Genomic DNA, 24,988 nt, shown 5'->3' with positions numbered 1-24,988 from the left:
AGCAGTGTGCCAAGTTTGTGTAACAAACCAATCCGTAAACATACTCAAACCACCACAGTCGTCAGAGAAACCTCATTCCTAGACACGGTGTACCTTTCCTCTGACTGTTTAGGTGCCCTTTCCAGACTCTGCTTCCTTCATTGCTCTGTATTTTGATCGGTGATCAACTAGCTCCTGAACTTCTGGGAAAGGCACAGCTTGGATCTGCTGGATGCCAAAGTTTTAGGTGTCTAAAGCCCATGCACACAACTTATTTTCTTCATCCCTCACTGTCACCCTTGGGCAGTTTTCTGCCGTCAGACTGTGGCAGGAGGTCTCGCCGTTTCGCGAGCGATATTTCCCCCGCTGGAAGTTTTTATCTGTGGGTTTTCTCTCCTCCTGGCGACGCTAATTTGAGAAGCGGCAAGCACCACTTCATTCAAATCTGCTAGTACACAGGCTAAAGGTGACTCTTCTTTCCCTTCCTGGGGTACTTTGGGAAACAAAGCGTCGCCATAGCAACTGCTGCTGCTGCTCCCTAGATAAGGGCAGGGAAGGAGCACTCCATGCGAGCAGAGAAGACAATTCCTGCTCCAGTGAACACTGACTCCATATCACACCTAGCCCAGCTTCCCTGCTTGGTAAGTTCTTCAGCACTTTTGCCGGGGTGGGAGCGGGGAGTTCTTTCTCCAAAGGGAACCAAAAAAATCTGCCTGTGATGTGATAGTAATAAAAAGTCACAGATCAATTCCTCTGCGAGGCAGAAGATGGCTAGCAGATTATTCTATCTGGGAAGGCTTGGGAATGGTTATCGAGCTGTAAATTGAGAGAGAAAAGTGGTGCCAGAAAAAGAGAGGGGGGGAATATTACAATTTGTTTGAGCTGCACCTTTATGGCACGAAGGTATTTGGAAGTTGGACAGTTAGTTGAATCCTAAACACATTTATGTGCAACTCTTATCTCAGGCTCTTAAATGAACAAATATTTCCAAGTTTGTGTGGGCTCACTGGTCTGATCCTATGCATGTTTACTTGGAAGTAAGTCCTATTGAGTTCATTGGGGCTTAATTCGAGGTAAATATACCTAATTGCAAAAGTGTACACAGCTTGGAGTAAGTCCCATTGAAATCAGTGATACTTCTGAGTAAACATGTTTAGGGTCTGGTTGTTAGCCGTGCGGTGTAAATCAGCTTAAAAATAAAGTGCTTTTGATTAATTGAATGTATTTTTGCTGCTGGAAACAGGAGAGGACAATCTACAATCCAGTTAAGCTTAATGGATTCAGACAGCTGTAGATTTATAGTACAATCCTAAATAGTCCCAACGATGTCCTTATCTTCCGTTTAAAAACGTTTACCATTGGGGTACTGTTTAAGGTCTAAATTTATGGGGTTAAATCAGTTTAATGCTAAGAATTTCATTTTAACGTTATGGATCACGTGTGTAAAAATAATTTAGAACAACTTCCAAAGGGGGAAGCTTTTGTTTGAAATTGGACAAGTAGGAAGGAGAGAGATAAAATCACACGTGCTCCTGATCTGTAGCCTTCTGTGGTGGCGTCATGGTTTTTTAGTTGCCATTCTTTAAATCCTTTCTGGAAAGTGTTTATTTCAAATCTTTTCTTTCTTTCTTTCTTTCTTTCTTTCTTTCTTTCTTTCTTTCTTTCTTTCTTTCTTTTTGTTCATGGTGCAATTAATATTTTCTGTTTGTGATGTGGAAAACAGACATTTGTCTTCCATATCTTGCAAAATCCTATTCTTCCACAGCAACTGAAACAAGATGTGTTTGTGTACTCTTTAGTTTTATTGCAGTTTGTAGAGTTTAGGTCTAAATAAAATAGTGTTGCTTTTGGGAAAACTCTTGAAGTAGACTACCCTACATCTAAAATTTGTTCTAGAAATGTTGCCACGATCCTATCAGATTATATAGCTAAACACCAGATATTTAAACCCTTCCCTTGGGGATGCACTATTAGCATGTCTTTGTATTTTCCATGCACTGCCCATTCCTCTCTGGAAAAATATTGTGTGTGTGTGCTTAAATCAAAAACAAAAATTACATCTCATTCTTAAAAGCAAGTAAGTTCCAGTGAAATTGGGAATAAACTTATTTAGAATCAGGGTGTCAGTAGTGGGTGACACAGAATAGCATCTCAAGATATAGAAGTCATCTTCTCAACTAATCTAACGGCCTTGCTTATCTCAACTTGAGGTACAAGTGTCCTGGTTAGGCTGAGCTCCTGAGATCCTCACTTTATGAATCACAGACAAATAACAATGTTGAGAAGACTCATCACTGACCTGTGAGGTGGGATGGGCATGCCTCTCTGATCATGTAGTATGACCTAAAACATAGAAGCCTGTTGTTTAGCACATTACTTCATGGATCACTGTCCTTAGAAGGGTTGACAGGACCTATGTGCTCTTCTGATATGTCAGTTGTCGACAACGAGAGCATTTTGGCCAGCAAAAATGGATGTTATGGAGTTCTCCATGCAACATTGCTTCCACTTGCGCAAGTAGCTGTCAGAGGCTATGAGTTACTAGAGCACTTAAAAGTACTACACCTCTGTGCTGTAACACCCAGAGGAGAACTGTAATGACACCCATAACTAGCCTCAAAGCCTTCTCTCTTGGATCCTAATCAAGCGCCTCATTTTCTCTACCGTCAACTGGACCCACTGAGGTAATTGCCTCAGTGCAGGGAAACTGCTGGCATACGCCTGGGAAATCAATAATAATAATAATAATAATAATAATAATAATAATAATGTATTTATACCCCGCCCATCTGGCTGGATTTCTCCAGCCACTCTGGGAGGCTTCCAATGGAATATTAAAATACAATAACCTATTAAACATTAAAAGCTTCCCTAAACAGGGCTGCCTTCAGATGTCTTCTAAAAGTCTGGTAGTTGTTTTTCTCTTTGACATCTGGTGGGAGGGTGTTCCACAGGGCGGGTGCCACTATTGAGAAGGCCCTCTGCCTAGTTCCCTGTGACTTGGCTTCTCACAGCGAGGGAGCCGTCAGAAGGCTCTCAGTACTGGACCTCAGTGTCCAGGCAGAACAATGGAGGTGGAGACGCTCCTTCAGGTATACTGGACCAAGGCCGTTTAGGGCTTTAAAGGTCAGCACCAACACTTTGAATTGTGCTCGGAAACGTACTGGGAGCCAGTGTAGGCGGCCGCTCCCAGTCAGCAATCAAGAAATTACCACAGCACAACACAGCAACCAAACCTGGATGAGTGTTTAGGATGAGTGAGAAAGGAAACGTCCATGTTGGCATCAATGTAAGAGAAGTTCCTGATGAACCATTACAAAAAGTTCTGATGTATGCTATTCCAAAAACCGGGGGGTTTTACGGCTTTGCAGGATCAGCAAGTAGTTGTGTGGCTGTGGAAAGAGGGGCATTGATAAGAGCTGGGCAGTAGGGGGTACAGAGAGGAATATGGCAAGGGATGGGAGATACCCACATGAGACCCTGGGGCAATTGTAAAGGGACCCTGCAATGCAGAAATCTTTTGCCCAACAGGGGCTCAAACCCGTGACCGTGAGGTTAAAAGTCTCACACTCTACCGACTGATCTCAGGTTGTATTTCCATTTATAGTGAAGAGTAGAAACCTTCATTTTTTTTTAAAAAAAAGAGTTGAATTCCTCACAAATCCAAATTCTATAGCATAGGCAGTCTAGGCATGTGTAGCCTTAGCTTTTGGCTAGTAGGTCATAGAATCACAGTGCTGGAAGGGCTCATTTAGTCCAAAACCCCACAATGGAGGGCTGTGCAGCTGTCTCATACGGGGATCGAACCTGCAACCTTGGCGTCATCAGACCACACTCTAACCAACGGAGCTATTCAAGCTCCCATCTCATGGATCACTGGCAACGCATGCAGCATTGTGCCTAGAAGCCTTGGCTCCCATGAGTCCATGAACAAGAAGATCACCCATTCTAACTGGCGAGATGCTGAATTACAACTCTTTAACAGGTGGTTAAATAGGGATGCGGGTGGCGCTGTGGTCTAAACCACTGAGCCTAGGGATTGCCGATCAGAAGGTTGGCGGTTCGAATCCCCGCGATGGGGTGAGCTCCCGTTGTTCGGTCCCAGCTCCTGCCAACCTAGCAGTTCAAAAGCATGCCAGTGCAAGTAGATAAATAGGTACTGCTGTGGCGGGAAGGTAAACAGTGTTTCCATGCGTTGCACTGCTTTCGCCAGAAGCGGCTTAGTCATGCTGGCCACATGACCTGGAAAAACTGTCTGCGGACAAATGTTGGCTCCCTCGGCCAGTAAAGCGAGATGAGCGCTGCAACCCCAGAGACATTCGCGACTGGACTTAACTGTCAGGGGTCCTTTACCTTTTTAAAAGGTAGGGACGCAGGTGGTGCTGTGGGTTAAACCGCAGAGCCTAGGACTTGCCAAACAGAAGGTCGGCGGTTCGAATCCCCGCGATGGGGTTGCTCAGTCCCTGCTTCTCCCAACCTAGCAGTTCAAAAGCACGTCAAAGTGCAAGTAGATAAATAGGTACCACTCTGGCGGGAAGGTAAACGGCATTTCCGTGCACTGCTCTGGTTCGCCAGAAGCGGCTTAGTCATGCTGGCCACATGACCCGGAAGCTGTACGCCGGCTCCCTCGGCCAATAAAGTGAGATCAGCGCCGCAATCCCAGAGTTGGCCACGACTGGACCTAATGGTCAGGGGTCCCTTTACCTTTACCTAGGTCCAGCAATATTTAATTGCTACCTCATGACATGGGCCATCAAGGCTGGGATAAGCAACAATAACCATCTCTCAGCCTCACTGATGTGGTCAAAAGGAAAGCAGAGCAATACATTTGGCACTAGCCTGGCTGTAGAAGCTGCCGGAAAGAGGACGCACCCAACCATCTTAGGGACTCCCCTCCAGATTTGTATAGGGTTGACTCCTGAAAATATCCCACAAGGCAATGGTGGTTTAGTTTTTTTTTTTATAAAATTTTTATTAGTTTTACAAAAGTTTTTATAACAAACAAACATAAAAGAAAAACAGACAAACAAACAAATATAATTTCAAAATGTCCTTTCATAGACTTCTTTCCTCGGACTTCCCCATACCTCCCCTTTCTGCATCCTCATGTCCAAATTTTATAGCAACTTATAAATGTTTTTTCCCATCCTAATTCATCATAGTCCTTTCTTAATCTGATCTTATATTACTGCAACCCTTTCTCTCTGTAAAATCTCGACATTCTAAGCTTCATCAAGTTTATAATAGTTCTTAAGATAAATCTTAAATTTCTTCCAATCTTCTTCCGCAGTCTCCTTTCCCTGGTCACGAATTCTGCTTGTCATTTCCGCCAATGTCATATAGTCAATCACTTTCATCTGCCATTCTTCCAAGGTGGGTAAATCTTGTGTCTTCCAATACTTTGCGATCAGTATTCTTGCTGCTGTTGTTGCATACATGAAAAAGGTTCTATCCTTTTTTGGCACCAATTGGCCGACAATGCCCAAGAGAAAGGCCTCTGGTTTCTTAAGGAAGGTATATTTAAATACCTTTTTCATTTCATTATATATCATCTCCCAGAAAGCCTTAATCTTCGGGCATGTCCACCAAAGATGATAAAAAGTACCTTCAGTTTCCTTACATTTCCAACATTTGTTATCAGGCAAATGGTAAATTTTTGCTAGCTTAACTGGGGTCATGTACCACCTATAGACCATTTTCATAACATTTTCCTTTAAAGCACTACATGCCGTAAATTTAATACCAGTGTTCCACAACCTTTCCCAGTCAGCAGACATAATATTATGACCAATGGTGGTTTAGGACCAGAGTTTTCCTTCTCTTAGATGAGCTACTTTCCTAAGCTGACGATCCTCAACTGTACATCTCACTTCCCTGTACAGCACGTGCAGAAACCGCCTTCTTGGCCATTGGACCCACAATTGGTCTTATTCGCTCAATCTGCCAGAGCTTGTCTTTGCATGCAGGTGAAGTCCCTAACTCACCCAGGAGTTGGGACCCATTGGCTACCCAGTCACCCGGTTTATCTAGCCAATTCAAGCCATTCGTCAGCAATTTATAGGCAACACAATGACCATGTACATATGCAATAAACAATCTTTTATAGAATTCCTTCAAAGCATAACAAGTCCAAAATGAAATCTTTAGTCTTAAAGTCTCTGAAAATCTTTAAATGAAGCTAGGTACCAGACTTTGTACGATGAAAGACAAGCTGTGAAGCTTTGTGTATTCAGCAAATATGATGTCCAACACTGAACAGTGATTCCGGATATAGACTACTGTTTCGTAGAATTCTTCGCCAGCGTGGTGGGAGGATATAGAATTGCTTCATCAACCCATCTTATTTTGAAATGAAGTGAAATGAAAATATCAAATGCTGTGGAACAGTGCTCATGTAATAATGTGGTCACATGAGCAATGACTAAATTTTAAGACTAAAGATTTCATTTTGGACCTATACATCGCTGACGTTCTCTTTGCAACACAGGGGTTGAAGGAATGGGTTTCCCAAACCCCAAAACTGACTGTGCAGGCAGTTTTTAAACTGCACCAAAATCCCCATTTCTCCTTAGCTAAAATGCATAAACTTTAGCCGTTGAGCAAATGCAAAACAAGAACACAGCTCTCTCCTTTATCAGTTTGACAGCAAGACTGGCCTTGACTTTACCAGTAGAACAGACACAGACATATCTTATGTCCTGGCCACAAATGACGCAGAGACCCAAGTCTGGGACTAACGCCAGAGCATGTTCTCGGAAGTAGTGACCTCTTGCTCCAAGATAGGAGTAGGAACAGGAATATCCTTTTATGGTCAGAAGTACAGGAAGATCCTTTTAAGGTTGAGAGTACCAGAGCAGGAACATATGTGATGTCAACCTGTGTACGTACGCCAACGTGGTTGGGCTCCTAGGGGAGGAGTGAGAGGGTGCCTGGAGGATATATAAACTGCATGAAACCTGTCATTTCTTTGGACTTGCTGGTGACTAATCACGCAAGTGCCTTCTGCTATCCGGAGAGCAGAATAAACTCTTTCTTTGAACCAACCTCGGTGTCATTTTGACTTCCTTCCTCCTGTCCCGGAGCAACGCAGACCCAATCAGTGAACTCCAATAAGGCTACAGGGTTGGTTTGGTTACTTACTGTTGTACCAATTCAAGCCGTTCCCAGGGTGTGGCCACTGTCGCATTCTGACAGCTTCTAGGAGCCATGGGTGAGAGTTGAGTGCAAGGTGAGGAACAAAGGTGGACAAGGTACGCCAGAAGAAGCAGTGCATGTCCCCCACCTGAGATACTACCCCTCTCTAACACCCGTTACGCACCTGTTGTGATGAGAATTGTAATCCATAAATATCTGGAGAGCACCACGTTGGCTATCCCTGCTTAGTGGTTTACAGTATAAAATGGAGTAGAATCCCTTTCCATGGAGGCGCAGGTTACAGCAACAGCTGAGGCAACATTTTTCCACCTTCGCCGCATTAAGCAGTTGGTCCCTTACCTCTCCTGCCCCGATCTGGCCACAGTGATCCATGCGACGGTCACCACCAGGCTTGACTACTGTAATTTGCTGTATGCGGGGCTGCCCTTGAAACTGTCCCAGAAACTCCAGCAGGTGCAGAATGCTACAGCGAGGCTCCTCACGGGGTCCCTGCCATGGGAGCATATTCACCCAGTGCTTTTCCAGCTGCACTGGCTCCTGGTGGAGTATAGGGTCAGATTTAAGGTGCTGGTTTTCACCTTTAAAGCCCTTTGTGGCTTAAGGCCCTCATATTTACGGGACCACCTCTCCTGGTATAATGATGATGATGATGATGATGATATTTATATCCCACTCTCCCCCGCCGAAGCCAGGCTCAGAGCAGCTAACAACAGTAAAATGATACAACATTCTAAAATCATTTCATTATAAAATCAGTATGTCCCGCAGAGGACCTTAAGGTCCCAGGCCCTAAGGAAGTCAGACACCAGGGCCAGGGCCTTTTCAGTGATGGCTCCGACCTGGTGGAATGCTCTGTCCCATAAGACTAGGGCCCTACAGGATTTAACCTCCTTCCGCCAGGCCTGTAAGACAGAACTATTCTGCCTGACTTTCAATTTGAATTTAGCCTGATCTTTTATTCCCCTCTCTTCCCTCCCTCTCCCCTTTAATGAAGATTACCCACTCTGGGACCCCACAGCTAATTCTCCCCGGCCTCCTCGCTGACCCAAATATGACTAATTTAGCCAGCTAGCCCTGGTGACCATTTCCGTGCGCTGCTCTGGTTCGCCAGAAGCGGCTTAGTCATGCTGGCCACATGACCTGGAAGCTGTACGCCAGCTCCCTCAGCCAATAAAGTGAGATGAGCGCCACAACCCCAGAGTCATGGACGACTGGACCTGATGGTCAGGGGTCCCTTTACTTTTAGCCAGCTAGCCCTGGTGACCATCTAATGTTTATTGGATGGATTTCCCCCCACATTGATTTTAGAACTTTGAATTTATTGTTATTCACGATTTTATATTGTATTTTATGCTGTTTTTTTGTTGTATCACAATTAAGTGTTTTAAATTTGTTGTTAGCCCCCCCTGAGCCCGGTTTCTGAACCAGGAAGGGAAGGGTATAAATAAAAAATTATTATTATTATAAGCTGAAATAGGCCTTAATGGCTTTGCAAGACAGTTGACCATTTTTGTCTGTCGTCAACACACACAAATACAGACACACACACACCCCGCATTGCTTTAAAAAGTTGAGGGATTCACAGAAAAGTCATACTATTACAAGATACATGTGGATGTGAGAGCACATCATCTTCTTCTCTAGGAAACTTCAGTGGAAGTTTTATGTTCCTAAAAGTTGTTGGGAACATAAAGAAAGAAATAGCCAGTGTTAACATAAAGGCAAGCTTGGCTAATATCACAGCGTGTCCATCGCCGTGCTCCAGACACAACCTCCTGCTCGCTCCCCCCAAGAGGACTGTAGGATTATACTCTGATTTTAGCTTGTGCATATGTACAGCAGGCCACGAACTCTATAAAATATGCATAGCGCCATTTATGAAGCTCTGGCACACCAGCAGCAGGAAGCAGGTGTTTGTCAAAGTCATACACAAGTCCATGGATGCCTTGCCGTAGTTGTAGTGTTAATTCCTAGATCACTCAAGGTACTTTATCACCGTACTTTACTGGTGGGAAACAGATAATGCCAAATATCAGTATAATAACACAGGTAAATCCCGTTTCAGCTACTTTATTGCAGTTAACTACAGGCATCACAGTCCTGGGAAATGGTCAACTTGTTATCAAAATCTTTGCTGATAAGCAAATAGACAGGATGAAAGAGGAAACTCACGGCAAGTTCTACAGCCACAGCGTTTGCTCAGCTCACTCCCAGATGTACAGCTGAAATGACAGATTTACATGCCAGCAAATTCAATGCATGTATGTTCATCTCTTCGTTTGTCATATGGAAATTTCTTTTCAATGCTCTAAAGATCGGGGGGGGGGGGTTCTTGATGTCATGGGCACTAGCCAAGCAGTGCTATGAAGCACTCGCTTCTGTTGGACATCTGCAAAACCTCTGGGTTTTTCCCTCCAGAGTTCTACCCTGAAATGGAAAGGTATGTTTGGATTCAGTACAGCAAGGCAATGTATATATTGCATCTGTATGCTGCCTTTCCACAAAAGAGCTCAAGGCAATAGCTTCCAAGCAGCTGTTAAAATCATACACACACACACAAAATATCAATAAGTCTCTTCAGAGTCTTCATTGCAATATTTCGCACAGTCCTCCTTACAAAACTTCTTGCAGTCCTTCTAGCATAATCTGTTTATTACAATTGCTTTTCAAATAGTTCAAATATTTACTCCAGTCCTCCAAGAATCTCTGGTCCTGCAGGTTTCGGATCCTTCCTGTCATCTTATCTAATTCTGCATAGTCCATTAATTTCATTTGCCACTCTTCTTTTGTCGGTAATTCTTCTTGTTTCCGTTTCTGTGCCAATAATATTCTCGCTGCTGTCGCTGCATATAAAAACAATTTATTATCCTGTCTATTAATATCCTCCCCTACAATGCCAAGTAAAATGCTTCTTTTTAAAAAATAAATGTATATTTCAATATCTTTTTCATCTCATTATATATCATTTCCTAGAAGCTTTTCATTTTCTTACATTCCCACCACATGTGATAATATGATCCTTCTTTTTCTTTACATAGCAGCTGTTAAAATCTTATGTTGGTTTGTATTTATTATCTGACAGACCCACGTAAAGGTTGCAGTGCTACATTTCTCAGAAAGGGTTAATAAAAAGTAGCAAGACTTTCACAATTATAGTATCAATCCTCTGGTTGTAAGCAACACTTTGATCTGGACTTTGTTTTAGTGTCTCAACTGATACTATTAAGCCATTAACAATTATTTTGTTCAGTGATTGCTTATAAATGAAGAATGATGCCAAATCTTAGACTGAGCCAGGGTCCAAAAGTCCACAAAATCACCCACACAGTTTTTCCAAATGTGTCGTTTGTAGAAGAGAGAAGACGGCTTATACCCGAGGTCCCCTCGCAGAAATCCTAGCACAAACCATTCACTTCAGAGTGGAAATGTTTTAACTTCATAATGTCAACACTGCATTTGAGATGAAAAATAATATGACTAGCTAAATGTGAAAGTCTGGCCTAAGATCCTCAACCCTCAAGTCACATTCATTGAAGGGTGCAGAATAAACAACAGGGGAGTTTCTGTACTGTTGCTATTTTGGAGTGGGATTCAGTCATACACTGGCCAATTCAGGTTGCATTCTTACAGCTGATTTTGTGCTTTTGCACAACAAACCCAATCTCAAAGTTTCCCCCACAAGGAATGTGATGGGAAATGCACTGGGAAATGTAAGATAACACTTGCAAACAAATAAAAATGAGTGCTCAGTTCATAGCTGAGGCTCTCTAACACAAACACACAAACTTTGTACGAACAAATTAGGATGAAGGGGAAATGAGCAAGATGCCTGGAAGCAACCCAGGTGGCAGAACCACAATCGCACCCATTGGAGAAATTTCTGTTTTGCCATTTAGCTCTTAAACTGACAAACCCCTTCCAAACAAAGGAGATGACCGCAGAGCTGATCCCCAGATGAAATTACCACCAAAAGTGCATAGCCAAACACAGTGGGGTGGGAAAGCGTGTTCTCCTTCATGGAGAGCACGTGTTGCGGTGGGGGCCGACAGGACACTCCAAAGTTGTGGGGCGGTCTAATTGATCGTTGGCCACTGATGTGATTGGGCTTCCCTTGTCGCTGGGAAGAAGTTAATGTTGCCATTTGTTGATTGACAGCCAGAAATGCTAAAACTCCTTGCACGAAGCTAGGACTTCCTCTTTTCGCCCGTGCATCGGATTGCCCGTCCCCCTTCCCTATATTTAGGGTTGTTCGCTTTGACCTTGCTATGCCTGCCATGGGGTCCCCTGCTCTTGGGGCAGGGGCCCTTTAGGAATTTTGCCCATCTGGCTGATTGGCTGGTGCCATTTGGTTTTTGCCGACTGCGTAGCAAATCGTCACAACTTGTAAGGTTGCGCTTAGGCATTGGTTTATGGTATGGTTGGTTGAGGGGCATGGATTGGCTGTACCTGCCCCTCTAATGCTGCTGCTGCAAGGGATTCCGTTAAAGGAATCGGGGGCTAACTATTGCTTGTCCACTCTGTCAAGGGGGCTCGGGCCATAGCAATGAGCTCCTGGTTGCATTTGGGGTGAGGGCAGGTTCCCTGCTCCGCGTAACCCCCAAGTGTATTCCCCTATTCTGACTTTCACATTGTGCGGAATGTCAGTCTGTCCCCCATGGGGGGGGGCAGATAGTCGCAACCAATGCCTAAGGAACCACTCACACTTTTGTATTTTAATAAAGTTGTGGCCAAAATTATGCCAAAAACCTTAAACAAGATTCCTGTGTGATGTGTGAGTTATTGGGGTGGCCCTGGGGACCTCGACATGCAAACACCCACCCATTGGCAGCAGGGGTGCCAACGTGAATAAATTATTTTGGGGGGTAAATATTTTATTGGAGGGGGCCAAAGGGACCCCAGCTCCTAAGAGTTGGTTCCTATGAGTAACAGTCTTCAAGCTGACAACAGTGAAGAAGCCACTTGAATCCTGGATGATAGGTTCTTAGGCGATTATTATTCCTGCCAATGTAGCAGTTTGAAAGCACGTCAAAGTGCAAGTAGATAAATAGGTACCACTCCAGCAGGAAGGTAAACGGTGTTTCTGTGCGCTGCACTGGTTTCACCAGAAGCGGCTTAGTCATGCTGGCCACATGACCTGGAAGAACTGCGGACAAACGTCGGCTCCCTTGGCCAGTAAAATGAGATGAGCGCTGCAATCCCAGAGTTGTTCGCGACTGGACTTAACTGTCAGGTGTCCTTTACCTTTAAGACAGAGTAAGGCGAAATGAGGTTCGATCTTTAGGGCAGGTCTGCATGGCCCATTAGAGACTGGAGACGCCTCCTGTTTTTCTGATGGTTTGGGCCCGCCAAAAGGGGCACTGCCAAGAACCTGACAGGCTATAAAACATGACTCGTGTTTACTTTCTGGGGCCACACACTGGCGCTCCATCACCCGATGTCAGAGAATGCCTTGAAAGTGTTAGTGGTTCATGAAGCATTCCCGACATGGCCAAAGGATCCCATACATGACTGAACCATCCCTTGTGTCAAAATTGTCGCCTGTTGTTTACCGAGACGGATATTTTTGTACAGAATTCTATTTTACAGTTGTGTTGACTCAAAAACATTTCTCTCCCCCCCCCCCCCGAAGAAAAGTAACGTTTTCTAGATTAAAGCAAAAGAAAAGTACATTGACATGTGGCATGCGTAATGTGTCTATGTTTTTTTTTCCTTCTCCCTCCCCTTACAGGTTCTAAAGAAAAGCCTCTTCAGTGATGTCAACTGAATATGTGCAAGCATCACATGATATCTCAGAAGACAGATTGGATGGGCGAGATACTCACTGTAACCACTTAGGTCAGTCTTCTCAGGGTGATGTCAGCGCTTGCTGTGTAGCGAAAAGGTCTACTTTGCATCATTAAGCGCTGTCCATTGCCATCCCCTCCCCCTTCCCCCCACCCCCTCCATGGAACAACTGCTGCTCTTGAAACCTGATAGACGGTGCCTTCTGGTGACACATCTGATGCCAGATGGAGTGGCAATGGGTGGGAATGGGTGTTTAGTCGTTTCTCTCCCCCCCCCCTTTTCTTTCTGCTGGGTTCAGCATATAAATATTAGCCAAAGCTCTAGAGACAAATTAATTAAAGACGAAGAAGAAGAAAGGAGAGAAGGAACGCCGAAGCTTTCATCTCGTCTCCTTTCATATTTCTGTGCACATGTTCCACAAAAGCAGGCAAGTGTGCCAACGCAGGATTTTATGCAGCAATGTTGCCTCGGGAGTTTAAACTTTCCTGCAAATCTGTTGTCCTCTTTTGAAAATATGTGCTGTAGACAACAGCATAGGGACTGGGAAGTTTGCATTTAAAGTGATCACACCTAGTTCGCGCTTTTCAAAGCAATGCAGGAACCAAAACACAGTCAGAATTCCATATCCATGTTTCTTCAAAAATTTCAGCGCAAATCCCCAGCCCCATTAGTTGCACAAAAATGCATATACTAGGGTAAAGTGTCATATGAATCTTGGCTGTTCCCCCCCCCCCCTTAAGCTGTAGTTTCAGGGAAGTGCAAAGCTGTTGAGAAAGTAGCTGTTCAAGGCTGAACGTTGTCTGATTATTTTGATAATAGTTGTATACTTTGCTTTGTTTGATGCAGATAACCTTTCCGAACAGTTGCTCAAAAGCTGTGAACTCAAAAAGATACCAAGGAAGGGCAAAGCTCTTCAGGTCTCTCAGAAAAGTGAGCTTGAACAGAAAAAACCGAAGAGAAAAGATACGCCAGCAATTCACACGCCTCCACCAATAGTTGGTGAGCATTCCTGAAATTGCCACTTGAGCTACTGCTAAACCACTTACACCTGCATGGATCGCAAACCGAGTAATAATGTGTCTCTGCTACTGCTTCCCAAACCTCTCTGTAGTGCAGGGATGAGAGGCCCTCAGGGCTTCAGATATTATTGCTCCAACTCCCATGATCAATAGCAGAGGTGGATTTAGGGCAGTGCCAGCAGATTGGCCACAATGGGCACCATCTCAAAGACTGGTAAGCACTTGCCTGGCTTCAGGAAAGAGGTGTCAGGACTCTGTCAGGGCCCTAAAGTCCTCCTTCCTCCTTCCCGAAGCCAAGCAAGAGCCACTGTGGTGTAGTGGTTAAGAGCAATAGACTCGTAATCTGGTGAACCGGGTTCGCTTCCCCGCTCCTCCACATGCAGCTGCTGGGTGACCTTGGGCTAGTCACACTTCCCTGAAGTCTCTCAGCCTCACTCACCTCACAGAGTGTTTGTTGTGGGGGAGGAAGGGAAAGGGAAATGTTAGCCACTTTGAGACTCCTTTGGGTAGTGATAAAGCAGGATATCAAATCCAAACTCTTCTTCGTCTTCTTCTTACCGGGCTTTGGGGAGGTAGGTGGACTCTAGGACCCCACCAGAGCCTTGTGCCTCCTTCTCAAAGCCCGGCTGGGGGGAGGGCATCAAATGTTGGCCTCACACAGGGCAGCATATTACCAAGGCCAGTGCCGGATTTACGTATAAGCTAAAAAAGCTATAGCTTTTGGGCCCCAAAAAACATTTAAAGGGGAAAAAACTGGATGTACATTTCCAAAATATAAGATAAAAAACAAATAAAATAAAACCTACATACAGCAACAGTGTTTCACTGTTCATATACTTCTTCTTAATTGTATTTCAGTTCAACAATCGCTTCAATAAAATACATATTTTGTTATGTCCAAATGGCTTTAGATACCTATTAAGTCCATAAATTACCATATAGCATATATCCGACACAAAAAACAGTGACAATTTGTTGCTGACAAAGGACAGCTGGACATATAAAGGACCCCGTTACCTTCAGCAGCTTAGGCCTCATCAAGTTGAAATTTGTCCCTGATCAAGGCTGGCCCCTGTCAATGGACAGGGATGATGGGAATTGTAATCACAGAGCATCAGAGAGGGCACAAATTCCCCATCCCATATATCATGCTAGACAATGTAGGGTGCGGTAGATGTCCCAATATTTTTTTCTACCTGTGTTGGGGAAGCAAATGGTGTCCTGCCTGCACATCCCAGTGCATAATGCGCCAGGCTGTCCATGTTAATTGGGCACCTGAGGAAGACAATCCCTCAAAGCGCAAGGATAGGTTTCAGAGCATTCCTAACTCCTGATCCAACATGCCTGGGAGGTTAGGATGTGGCAAGGGTCATTGCCTGGCTCTGTTCAGCTCCTTCATTGGAGATGGTGGGCCTATGCTGCTGTAAAGGTCCCCAGTGTGTCTGAGCACGGGTGGCGCTGTGGTCTAAACCGCTGAGCCTCTTGGGCTTGCCGATCAGAAGGTCAGCGGTTCAAATCCACTCAACGGTGGTGAGCTCCCGTTGCTCTGTCCCAGCTTTTGCCAACCCAGCAGTTCGAAAGAACACCACTGCAAGTAGATAAATAGATACCACTGTGGTGGGAAGGTAAACGGCATTTCCATGCACTCTGGCTTCTGTCACGGTGTCCTGTTGCGCCAGGACTGGTTTAGTCCTTCTGGCCACATGACCCGGAAAGCTGTCTGTGGACAAACGCCGGCTTCCTCGGCCTGAAAAGCAAGATGAGTGCAACAACCTCATAGTCGCCTTTGACTGGACTTAACCATCCAGGGGTCCTTTACCATTACTTTTACAAATGGGTGGAAGCCATCCCTGCATGTGTGTAGTGTAAAAACTACACACACACAAAGCACATGAGGCATTTCAAAGGCAGGAAAGGGGATGGAGTTGAGCTGGCCAAGGCTCCTTCTCGGCAGTGGCACCCTCCCAACAGATGCCAAGGAGATAAAGAACTACACAACTTTTAGAAGGCATCTGAATTCAGCCCCGTATTGGGAAGTTTTTAATGTTTGACATTTCATTATGTCGTTATGTGTTGGAAGCCATCCAGAGTGGCTGGGACAACCCAGCCAGATGGACGGATATTATTATTATTATTATTATTATTATTATTATTATTATTATTATTATTATTATTATGCCAGTCCAGCTACAGCAGTAGACTCAAGCCAGGGTTTCTGCTGTGACAACCTAGACTTGGTGGAGCAGACATTACAGCTTTTACTGGCCTCCCATGTTCCACGTGGGTCACTGTGAGCAGCAGGGCTATGGGGTAGTGTTAGTGGGTCTGTGACTCTTGACCCACCCAATTGTAGGAGCTGATGTCATGGGGGGGGGCTTATTTCCCAAGCGGGATTTTTGCTAGTGAAAACGGAGAAGACCATTATGGTTTGCAAAGGCTAACGTCCAGTCCTAATGGCGTTTCTGCAGGCATTCTTTCAGACCACTTAATTAGGAGGTGTGACTTCTCTGAGAAACCTCCGAAGGGTAATGGCAGCCCAGCCCTTCAGAAAATGGAAGAGGAACAGAGAAAACCCAGAAGGAAAAACACGCCAGCGATCAATACACCCCCTCTACTTGCAGGTAAGAGGGAGAGCACTTCTTAAAGCATCACGCATGGGTTTGAACATGATGTGTCTCAGCGATAGTCTCTGTATTTAAATATTTATTTTGAAAAAATGTCAGGGGGCACATCTGCATGAGCACTGTGTAACTTCAGGTTTGCTAGGTTTGTAGAAACAGAGACTTTTAATTGTTAGAGGAGATGCTCGCATATTATGTGTATGGGTTGCTCGTGCGTAAGTTGCCGCCTCTCCAGGCTTTGTTGCCTTGCTAAACCTTTCAGTCTGGGCAGCCCTTCACTTCGTGGCTGCCTCAGTCGCTAGCAGAATCCGTCAGTGGGCGTTTCTTAAATCTTTTCCAACATAAAAGTTGTTTGACACCCAGTCTCCTCCTACTCTCTCTGCATGGAAGTCTTCTACGCAGGGAGGGCGTGGGTAGCGGAGGACCCATGCTCTCCCCGCTGGTGTCCGGTGAAGAGTCCTGGAGCCCTCTCGCCGATTCCCCCATCAGCCCCTCTATATCCCTGGTGTTGCGCTGATTTCCTTCCCCATCTGCGGAGCTGCCTCTCTCCCTGCTGGGCCCTTCTCCAGCATCACTTGGGAGCCTTCCCTCCGCCTCTAGCTCCGATGTCAGTTCCCTGACATTATGTTTTCACTTTTTTATCTTTCCACTTTTCCTAAACCCATAGTGAGCGTTTCCCCTTTCTACTTACTATTCTCTTCCTTTACAATTCTGTTTCTATATGTTCATTGGAATGCTTGTCCCCACCCCCAATCCAGTGAACAAAGATGTGACTTGTTAATGGCCTTTCAAGACAAAATCAAGCTAATTTCCTTACATTGAAACCCTGCACTGGGAAACTTTTGGCCCACTGAAAGGATGCTGGACTACAGCTGTCATCATCCCTGACCATTGGTCATGCAGGTTGGGACTGATGGAAGATGAAATCCAACATCACCTGAGGGGCCACAGACCCCAGCCCTGCTAACGCACCAACGGTAGCCAATATGGCATCCTCCAGATGTTGTGGACTACAACTCCCATCATTCCTGACCATTGGCTGGGGTTGGTGGGAGTTGGAGCCCCTCAACAGCTGGAGGGCACCATGTTCTCTATACCTGCAAGGCACACTGACTTGGGAATAAAGAGTTCTAAGGGATTCCTTAAAACTCCACCTGGAAACATACACTAGAAACAGTCTGAGCACCTTGCCATCATTTGTCTTGAATTAACATAGAGCAAGTCACCCCGGGACTCGCCACTACCAGGAAAAACTGTACAGAAAAAACACGGCTGACCCCATGCAAACAACTGTCTGATTCCTTAGAGAAGCAGCTTTTTTGTGTACAATATTAACTTTAATTGCACAACCTGAATTTGGCAGCATGTGCTGGGAGCCCAACCTGAAAATAGCAACAGTCTGGGAGCATCCTGAGAGGACATTTTTATTTCCTTTCAGCGCTGTAGAATGATGGTTGGTATTGGAATCTATCACCTACTAAAACATATGTTCTCTTAACCACTTATTCATCGCAAAGAAATTACATCCCTTTCATGTTTCGACTTTAATCCAATCTAGTCATTTCATGCAGCATTTTCCTTGGTTAATACCAGGAAAGCGTTCTCCTTTGACTGGAGCGCAGAAGTGAACAAAGCCATTCTGTATGGTGCTGCTTCTTCTTCTCCATCATTGGACTTCATGAAGTGCTTCATTATTTGAAAGATTTTTCATAGCAGAAAAGACGGGAAATGGCGAGGCCTAATTGAATCAACACAGCCAGCCACCAAACCCAAAAGGCCCACTGACAGAAATCTGCAGGAGGGTGATTTATTAGTGAAACTTGCTTGGCCTCAGACTGTGATGCCCCTCTATATGACTCACTAACTTTTGACAAGCAAGGAAGAATGTACAGGGTATTTGTTTTGTTTTCCAATGGAAGTCAGTAAACTCACAAAAATGGCAATTATTTCCCCTCGCCATCTTTCTCACAACAATCTTGTAAGATGGTTAGCAAGTAAAGAAGAAGAAAATTAGGTAGTTTTCAATTACATTCTACTTACAAATTTGACTCTTTAGCATTTGACAAAGAACAGTACTGTAGATATAACTCTTTGTGACTGAAAATCGAAATATTTCTGCTAGCCTAGCATTCTGGCTGAAAGCTCACCTGGAGTAAGTTGTGCTGCTTAAACCTGTTGTGGAACACAGTTCTTATTCCTATTCACTCAGAAATAAATCCATATGTGTTCAATGGGGCTTACTCTTGGGAAAGTGTGCATAGGATTGCAGCCAAGAGCAAAGGATTTTGGTGTGTTGGATCTTCTTGCCTTCAAAAGCAGTAAGGGGATTTCACAACCCAAACATATAGAATAGTTCGTTTTTAAGGCACGCAATCTGTCAGAGATGCCAATCTTAATATTATTTAAAATATAAAACAAATGAACATGGAGAGAGGCGCATTTCCATCTTCCTTATAACTGGCAGGTGGTCCATGAATGTTCTCTCTTTTATTGAGACTTGCGTTTCAGAAATTGTTGGGCACAGACAACCATGAGGAAGTTAAGGCGAGTCCCCCAAAAACTCAATGGAAAATTTTAAGTATAGCCTGCAAGTACACAGCTACAATTTTCAGATTCTGTAACAAACCAGAAGATATTTATGGGAATGTTTCCATATACCTTCTGTGTTGCTATGAGGTTAAACCAGGACGCAGGGAGGACATTCTGGAGGTTTCTAGAATGAGCCACATCGCTTGGGTGTGGTTTCCAGGACTTGGATCAATGTGGGACATCCTTTAGACAAGCAGAGCTTGGCCACCCAAATATGTTAAAACCCCAGTATTTGGGGAGGAAATCCACAAACAGGATGAACTGCCTAATGCTGAACACAACCATCTCAAAGAACTTTAATTCTTAATAGACAAAGATGGGGAAAACACCCAGTGTATGAACATCTATTCACAAATGAGGAAATGAGGTGATGTGTCTTGCATCCCACCCAAATCCCAAACATCATACAGTCATACCTCGGGTTAAGTACTTAATTCGTTCCGGAGGTCCGTTCTTAACCTGAAACTGTTCTTAACCTGAAGCACCACTTTAACTAATGGGGCCTCCTGCTGCCGCCGCGCCGCCGGAGCACAATTTCTGTTCTTATCCTGAAGCAAAGTTCTTAACCTGAAGCACTATTTCTGGGTTAGCAGAGTGTGTAACCTGAAGCGTATGTAACCTGAAGCGTATGTAACCCGAGGTACCACTGCACTCAGTTAGCCAAGCAGATGTTGGTTTTGGGTAATCAAATCAGCTGAAATTGCTAACTATTCCTAAAGCTTAGGAGAATTGATATAATTTTAAAAGCATAGCTGTGCATATATAAAATACCAAGGTGAAGCAGGTAGCCATATATCCCTTTTTTGACGGGCCTAAGTATTTATTGGCAGCAATGCTGAATTTCATACAGAGCACTCTTCACAGGGCAAAAAGAGGTGTAGAGCAACTCAGTAATGCAAAGGCCGATTATACAAAATCAGCTCAAATACGTTTCTTAGTTTGAAATATAAGCAGCCTTATACCCTTCTGGCTAGAAACATTTTTTCTCATATATTGGTACCCCCCCCCCTGCTTTGCAGGGAGTTTTCCAGGTGAAGCATTGGTACCCACCTACCACCTGCAGTTTAAAGTGGTACTAACCATGCTACCATCTCAGCATTCGATCACCTCACAAAACAGTATCCTAAAGTCGTGTTTAATTCCCCTGCCATCATTCAGAGCTGTTCCGCCTGGCCCTTGGTTTGAACTCGGTCTGACCCTTATGTTTCCCTCCCTTTATGGTCTTGATTTATCAGCTACTTTAAAATGAGGCTGCATATTAAATTGCATTTTAACCTGTATTTTAAATTGGTCCCCCCCCCTCTTTTTTCCCCTATTATGTTTTTACTGTGATTTTATTGGTGTTAGCCGCCCTGAGCCCAGCTCTGGCCGGGGAGGGTGGGGTATAAATATTATTATTATTATTATTATTATTATTATTATTATTATTATTATTATTATCCCAAAATCTATATTATAACAATACCTTTATTAGGGCAACCAAAACGTCACAGAACATTGTGTAAGGTTTTCAGAAGTCTTTGCCAGGCTAGATCATCAAACTTTAGGCTGTTGGCCAAGCTAGCTGAGGTTGATGGGAGCTGCAGGCTAAGAACATTGGGAGCAGGTGCACTAACTCCTAGGGGCAGAGGGGTCTTTGGCCCCCTCAATATTGGCTGGCATGGGGTGGACCCCCTCAATGTTGAGGGGGCGGTAGAGGCCGAGCATGGTGCAGTTCAACGGCTGAATCCCCCTGAGTACAAGAGAGGAAGCTGCGCTGTGTATAGCTCCCCTCTTGGCCTCCTCCCAACAATGCGCAGGAGTGTGACAGTGCCTCTGATCAGTAGGGTGGATGCACAACGATTCTACATCCCCTCTCCACCCTCATCATCCAGCCCAGACACTGAGGTCCAGTGCTGAGGCCCTTATGGCAGTCCCCTTGCTGCGAGAAGTGAGGTTACAGGGAACCAGGCAGAGGGCCTTTTCGGTAGTGGCGCCCACTCTGTGGAACACCCTCCCAGCAAAGAAATAAGCAACTACAGTGGTGCCCCGCAAGACGAATGCCTCGCAAGACGGAAAACTCACAAGACGAAAGAGTTTTCCGTTTTGGAGGTGCTTCGCAAAACAAATTTCCTATGGGCTTGCTTCGCAAAACAACAATGTCTTGCGAGTTCCTGCTGGTTTTTTTCCTCCACCCCCCCCCTTTTCTAAGCCGCTAAGCCGCTTATCAGCTGATCCGATCAGCAGATAAGCCGCTAAAAGCCGCTAATAGCGCTAATCCGCTAATCCGTCAATGGGCTTGCTTCGCAAGACGAAAAAACCGCTAGACGAAGAGAATCACAGAATGGATTCTTTTCGTCTTGCGAGGCACCACTGTATCTGACTTTTAAAAGACATCTGAAGGCAGCCCTGTTTAGGGAAGTTTTTAATGTCTGATGCTGTATTGTTTTTAATATTCAGTTGTAAGCCGCCCAGATAATAATAATAATAATTTATTATTTGTATCCCGCTCATCTGGCTGGGTTGCCCCAGCCACTCTGGGTGGCTTCCACAAAGACCAAAAATACATTAAGATGTCACACATTAAAAACCTCCCGAAACAGGGCTGCCTTAAGATGTCTTCTGAATGTCAGGTAGTTGTTTTTCTCTTTGACATCTGATGGGAGGGCGTTCCACACGGCAGGCGCCACTACCGAGAAGGCCCTCTACCTGGTTCCCTGTAGCTTTGCTTCTCGCAATGAGGGAAACCCAGCCAGATGGGCGGGGTATAAATAAATTATTATTATTATTATTATTATTATTATTATTATTATTATTATTTGGGAGGGAGCAGCGGAAGGCCAAATGAAGCTCCTTTAAGTGTTCTGCCCTCTTATCCTGGATCTCCCATGTTTCATCTCCTTTGGACCTGAAGGTTCTGAAGCTGAAAATCTGATTTCAGTGAAATTTCAGCACATACCCAAGTCACTAGTCATCAGATCTCTTTCCGTCACCATGGGTAACCTAGCAAGTTTAACAACCAGAGAGTGATTGGTCAAAGGCGAATGGTCCACAGAGATATTTAATCTAAGCTTCTTCTTTTTTGCTTGTTTCAGGTATTAAACTACTTAAAGAAGATCAGCAGACTGTGATTGTTGAAGATGAAGAAAAGGAGGGAGAAACTTCAGCTTTTTAGATTCTTGCCATATTCTCATGTGTGTGTGTTTTGTAAATAATTTTGTGCAATTGAGTAGTATTAGTATTTTTCCAGGTTTGTGGTTTTTTTAATCAGAAATATAACCATGCTGCCTTCATACATGCTTGTTCAGACATGTGTAATTAAATATAGATTATGTGGACCATTTTCTTCCTAGATTATGAAGCACTAAAACTATGAAATTTGTATACAGTGCTTTAAGAGGCTGGTGCAACTAATCGAAGAAAAGACAACATTTACAGGCCAGGGCAGTGACACTCGTCTTATGAGCTTTTCCTCTGAGCACTGCTAGATCAACCCACGAAAAAGATCAGTATCATTTTTTTTTCTGCTGAGTCCTTTGGATAAACAGAGTCCTTTCACATGGCTTTTGTTGTCGTTGAGAGAGTTGTTCTATGATGGGGTAAACACAGGCTTTTTTATTTCACATCTTAGCAAATTTAATTAATTGCCAACAAACAGTAACCGTCAAGTATTTTTCACTAACCCTCTCTCCCCCCTCCTACCTCTTCATCTCCCCCCCCCAAAAAAAAAATATTAGTGGTTCCAGGGGGCTTTGTGCTTCCGTCCAAATCCAACAACTGCAAGAATATCCACTTTCCAGTGGTCACCCAAAAACAACTGGTGATGCAGATGTCCATCAGAACATGTTTGAATTCTTGATGGTGAAGCCTAGTGCCGTGTCTGAAATTTCCTGGGGAAATTGAGGCATAACAGCCATCACGCCTGCCCACAAATACAGAATTTGTTTTAATCATTTGTTATGCTTCATCCTTGAGACATCTTCTTCAACAACAACAACAACAACAACAACAACAACAACAACAATTTATTATTTATACCCCACCCATCTGGCTGGGCTTCCCCAGCCACTCTGGGCGGCTTCCAACAAAACATTAAAATACAGTAATCCATCAAATATTAAAAGCTTCCCTAAACAGGACTGCCTTCAGATGTCTTCTAAAAGTCTGGTAGTTGTTTTTCTCTTTGACATCTGGTGGGAGGGCGTTCCACAGGGCAGGTGCCACTACCGAGAAGGCCCTCTGCCTGGTTCCCTGTAACTTGGCTTCTCGCAGTGAGGGAACCACCAGAAGGCCCTTGGCGCTGGACCTCAGCATCTTGGCAGAATGATGGGGTGGAGATGCTCCTTCAGGTATACTGGACCGAGACCGTTTAGGGCTTTAAATGTCAGCACCAACACTTTGAATTGTGCTCGGAAACATACTGGGAGCCAGTGTAGGTCTTTCTAGACTGGTGTTATGTAGTCTTGGCAGCTGCTCCCAGTCACCAGTCTAGCTGCCGCATTCTGGATTAGTTGTAGTTTCCGGGTCACCTTCAAAGGTAGCCCCACACAGAGCGCATTGCAGTAGTCCAAGCGGGAGATAACTAGAGCATGCACCACTCTGGTGAGACAGTCCGCGGGAAGGTAGGGTCTCAGCCTGCATACCAGATGGAGCTGGTAGATAGCTGCCCTGGACACAGAATTGACCTGTGCCTCCATGGACAGCTGTGAGTCCAGAATGACTCCCAGGCTGCACACCTGGTCCTTCAGGGGCACAGTTACCCCATTCAGGACCAGGGAGTCCTCCACACCCGCCCATCTCCTGTCCCCCCAAAACAGCACTTCTGTCTTGCCATGATTCAACCTCAATCTCAGAGCCACCATCCATCCTACAACCACCTCATCTACTACTTATCTTCCAGACATTAGTTCAACACCACCTGCTGGAGCACGCAGCCTGGAGCACGCAGCCCCTCCTTCCATCATGAGATCATTCATCCCAAGTTGCCCTTTGTCTTCATTCACAGATGTTTGACAATATTCTGTTGCAACCATCTGCCAACGAAGGGAAACCAATGCTTTGGGTTGGGTAAGATCACAGTGCACCTGTCAAGTTTACGTTTCTGGCAAGTAAAATTTGCAAGTTTGGCCACTACTTCTGAATGCTTGAATCCTGCCATATTTCAGACAAATAAGTTCAGGGTTTGTGTGCCAGGAACATCCAATTTGGAGCAGTTTATGAAGTTTTCGCTGCCCTGTTGACTGTTGCTGTTGTTTTAACTGTTTTAACTAAAAGTTGCTGTTTTTGAGTCAAACTCACAGGATGACCTTTGCTAAGACTCCTGCAAAAATTTACCTAGGTTCAGGAGTTATCCACGATCCATCAAAAAACTTATTTTAGTTTCCATTTCACAATTGTTATTCTCTCTCAAAGGCCCCCCGAAGATACTTTGCTTAGGGTTGCCATGTGTTCAGGATTCCAAGGGTGAAATCACCAAGGGGGCGGGTTTAAAAACCGCCAAAATGCCCGGGATTTTGCAAACAGAACCGGAGAGAGAGAGAGAGAGAGAGAGAGAGAGAGAGAGAGAATATGAGAGTCACTCTTTACTTTTTTCCTATGTCTATGGACGCGCCTGCTCTCTGCCTACAAAGACTCGCTTTGCAAGCGGAGCCAGCAGGCTGCGTGCGAGGATCACTCTTGTTCCTTTTCCTGTCTCTATGGTGCATGCTGGAATGGGCCTCATCACTGAATGGGGCAGATCAGCTGATGACTGGCTCTCATGTCAGGGAAAGTCCTAGTTTCAATTCATTACTTTGGCCATTGCATGATTTTAAAGGAGAGGAAGGCAGGATGTCTCCTTGGTGAGTTGCATTTGGGGCAGGA

General features: G+C 44.6%; 1 protein-coding gene across 1 annotated transcript; it reads left to right on the top strand.

The window, feature by feature from the left end:
- The first annotated feature begins 204 nt into the window (after positions 1 to 204).
- On the top strand, positions 205 to 23,080 carry PPP1R17 (protein phosphatase 1 regulatory subunit 17). The gene is made up of 5 exons (XM_082192939.1): positions 205 to 620; positions 12,863 to 12,969; positions 13,765 to 13,917; positions 16,406 to 16,558; positions 22,222 to 23,080. Exons 2-5 carry the CDS (start codon positions 12,888 to 12,890, stop codon positions 22,299 to 22,301), a joined length of 468 nt encoding a protein of 155 aa, XP_082049065.1. The 5' UTR covers positions 205 to 620; positions 12,863 to 12,887; the 3' UTR covers positions 22,302 to 23,080.
- Positions 23,081 to 24,988: the final 1,908 nt, after the last annotated feature.

Source organism: Podarcis vaucheri (assembly GCF_965113315.1).
Source record: "Podarcis vaucheri genome assembly, chromosome: 12".
NCBI classification, from domain to species: Eukaryota; Metazoa; Chordata; class Lepidosauria; order Squamata; family Lacertidae; genus Podarcis; species Podarcis vaucheri.
This window is presented reverse-complemented; position numbering and strand designations above follow the sequence as displayed.

What these genes read in the sequence shown, in the direction of transcription:
- PPP1R17 (XM_082192939.1), top strand. Translation starts at nt 12,888, where the DNA reads ATGTCAACTGAATATGTGCAAGCATCACATGATATCTCAGAAGACAGA. An exon ending in CACGCCTCCACCAATAGTTG is followed by an intron (nt 13,918 to 16,405) that starts GTGAGCATTCCT and finishes GCGTTTCTGCAG; the next exon opens with GCATTCTTTCAGACCACTTA. An exon ending in TACACCCCCTCTACTTGCAG is followed by an intron (nt 16,559 to 22,221) that starts GTAAGAGGGAGA and finishes TGCTTGTTTCAG; the next exon opens with GTATTAAACTACTTAAAGAA.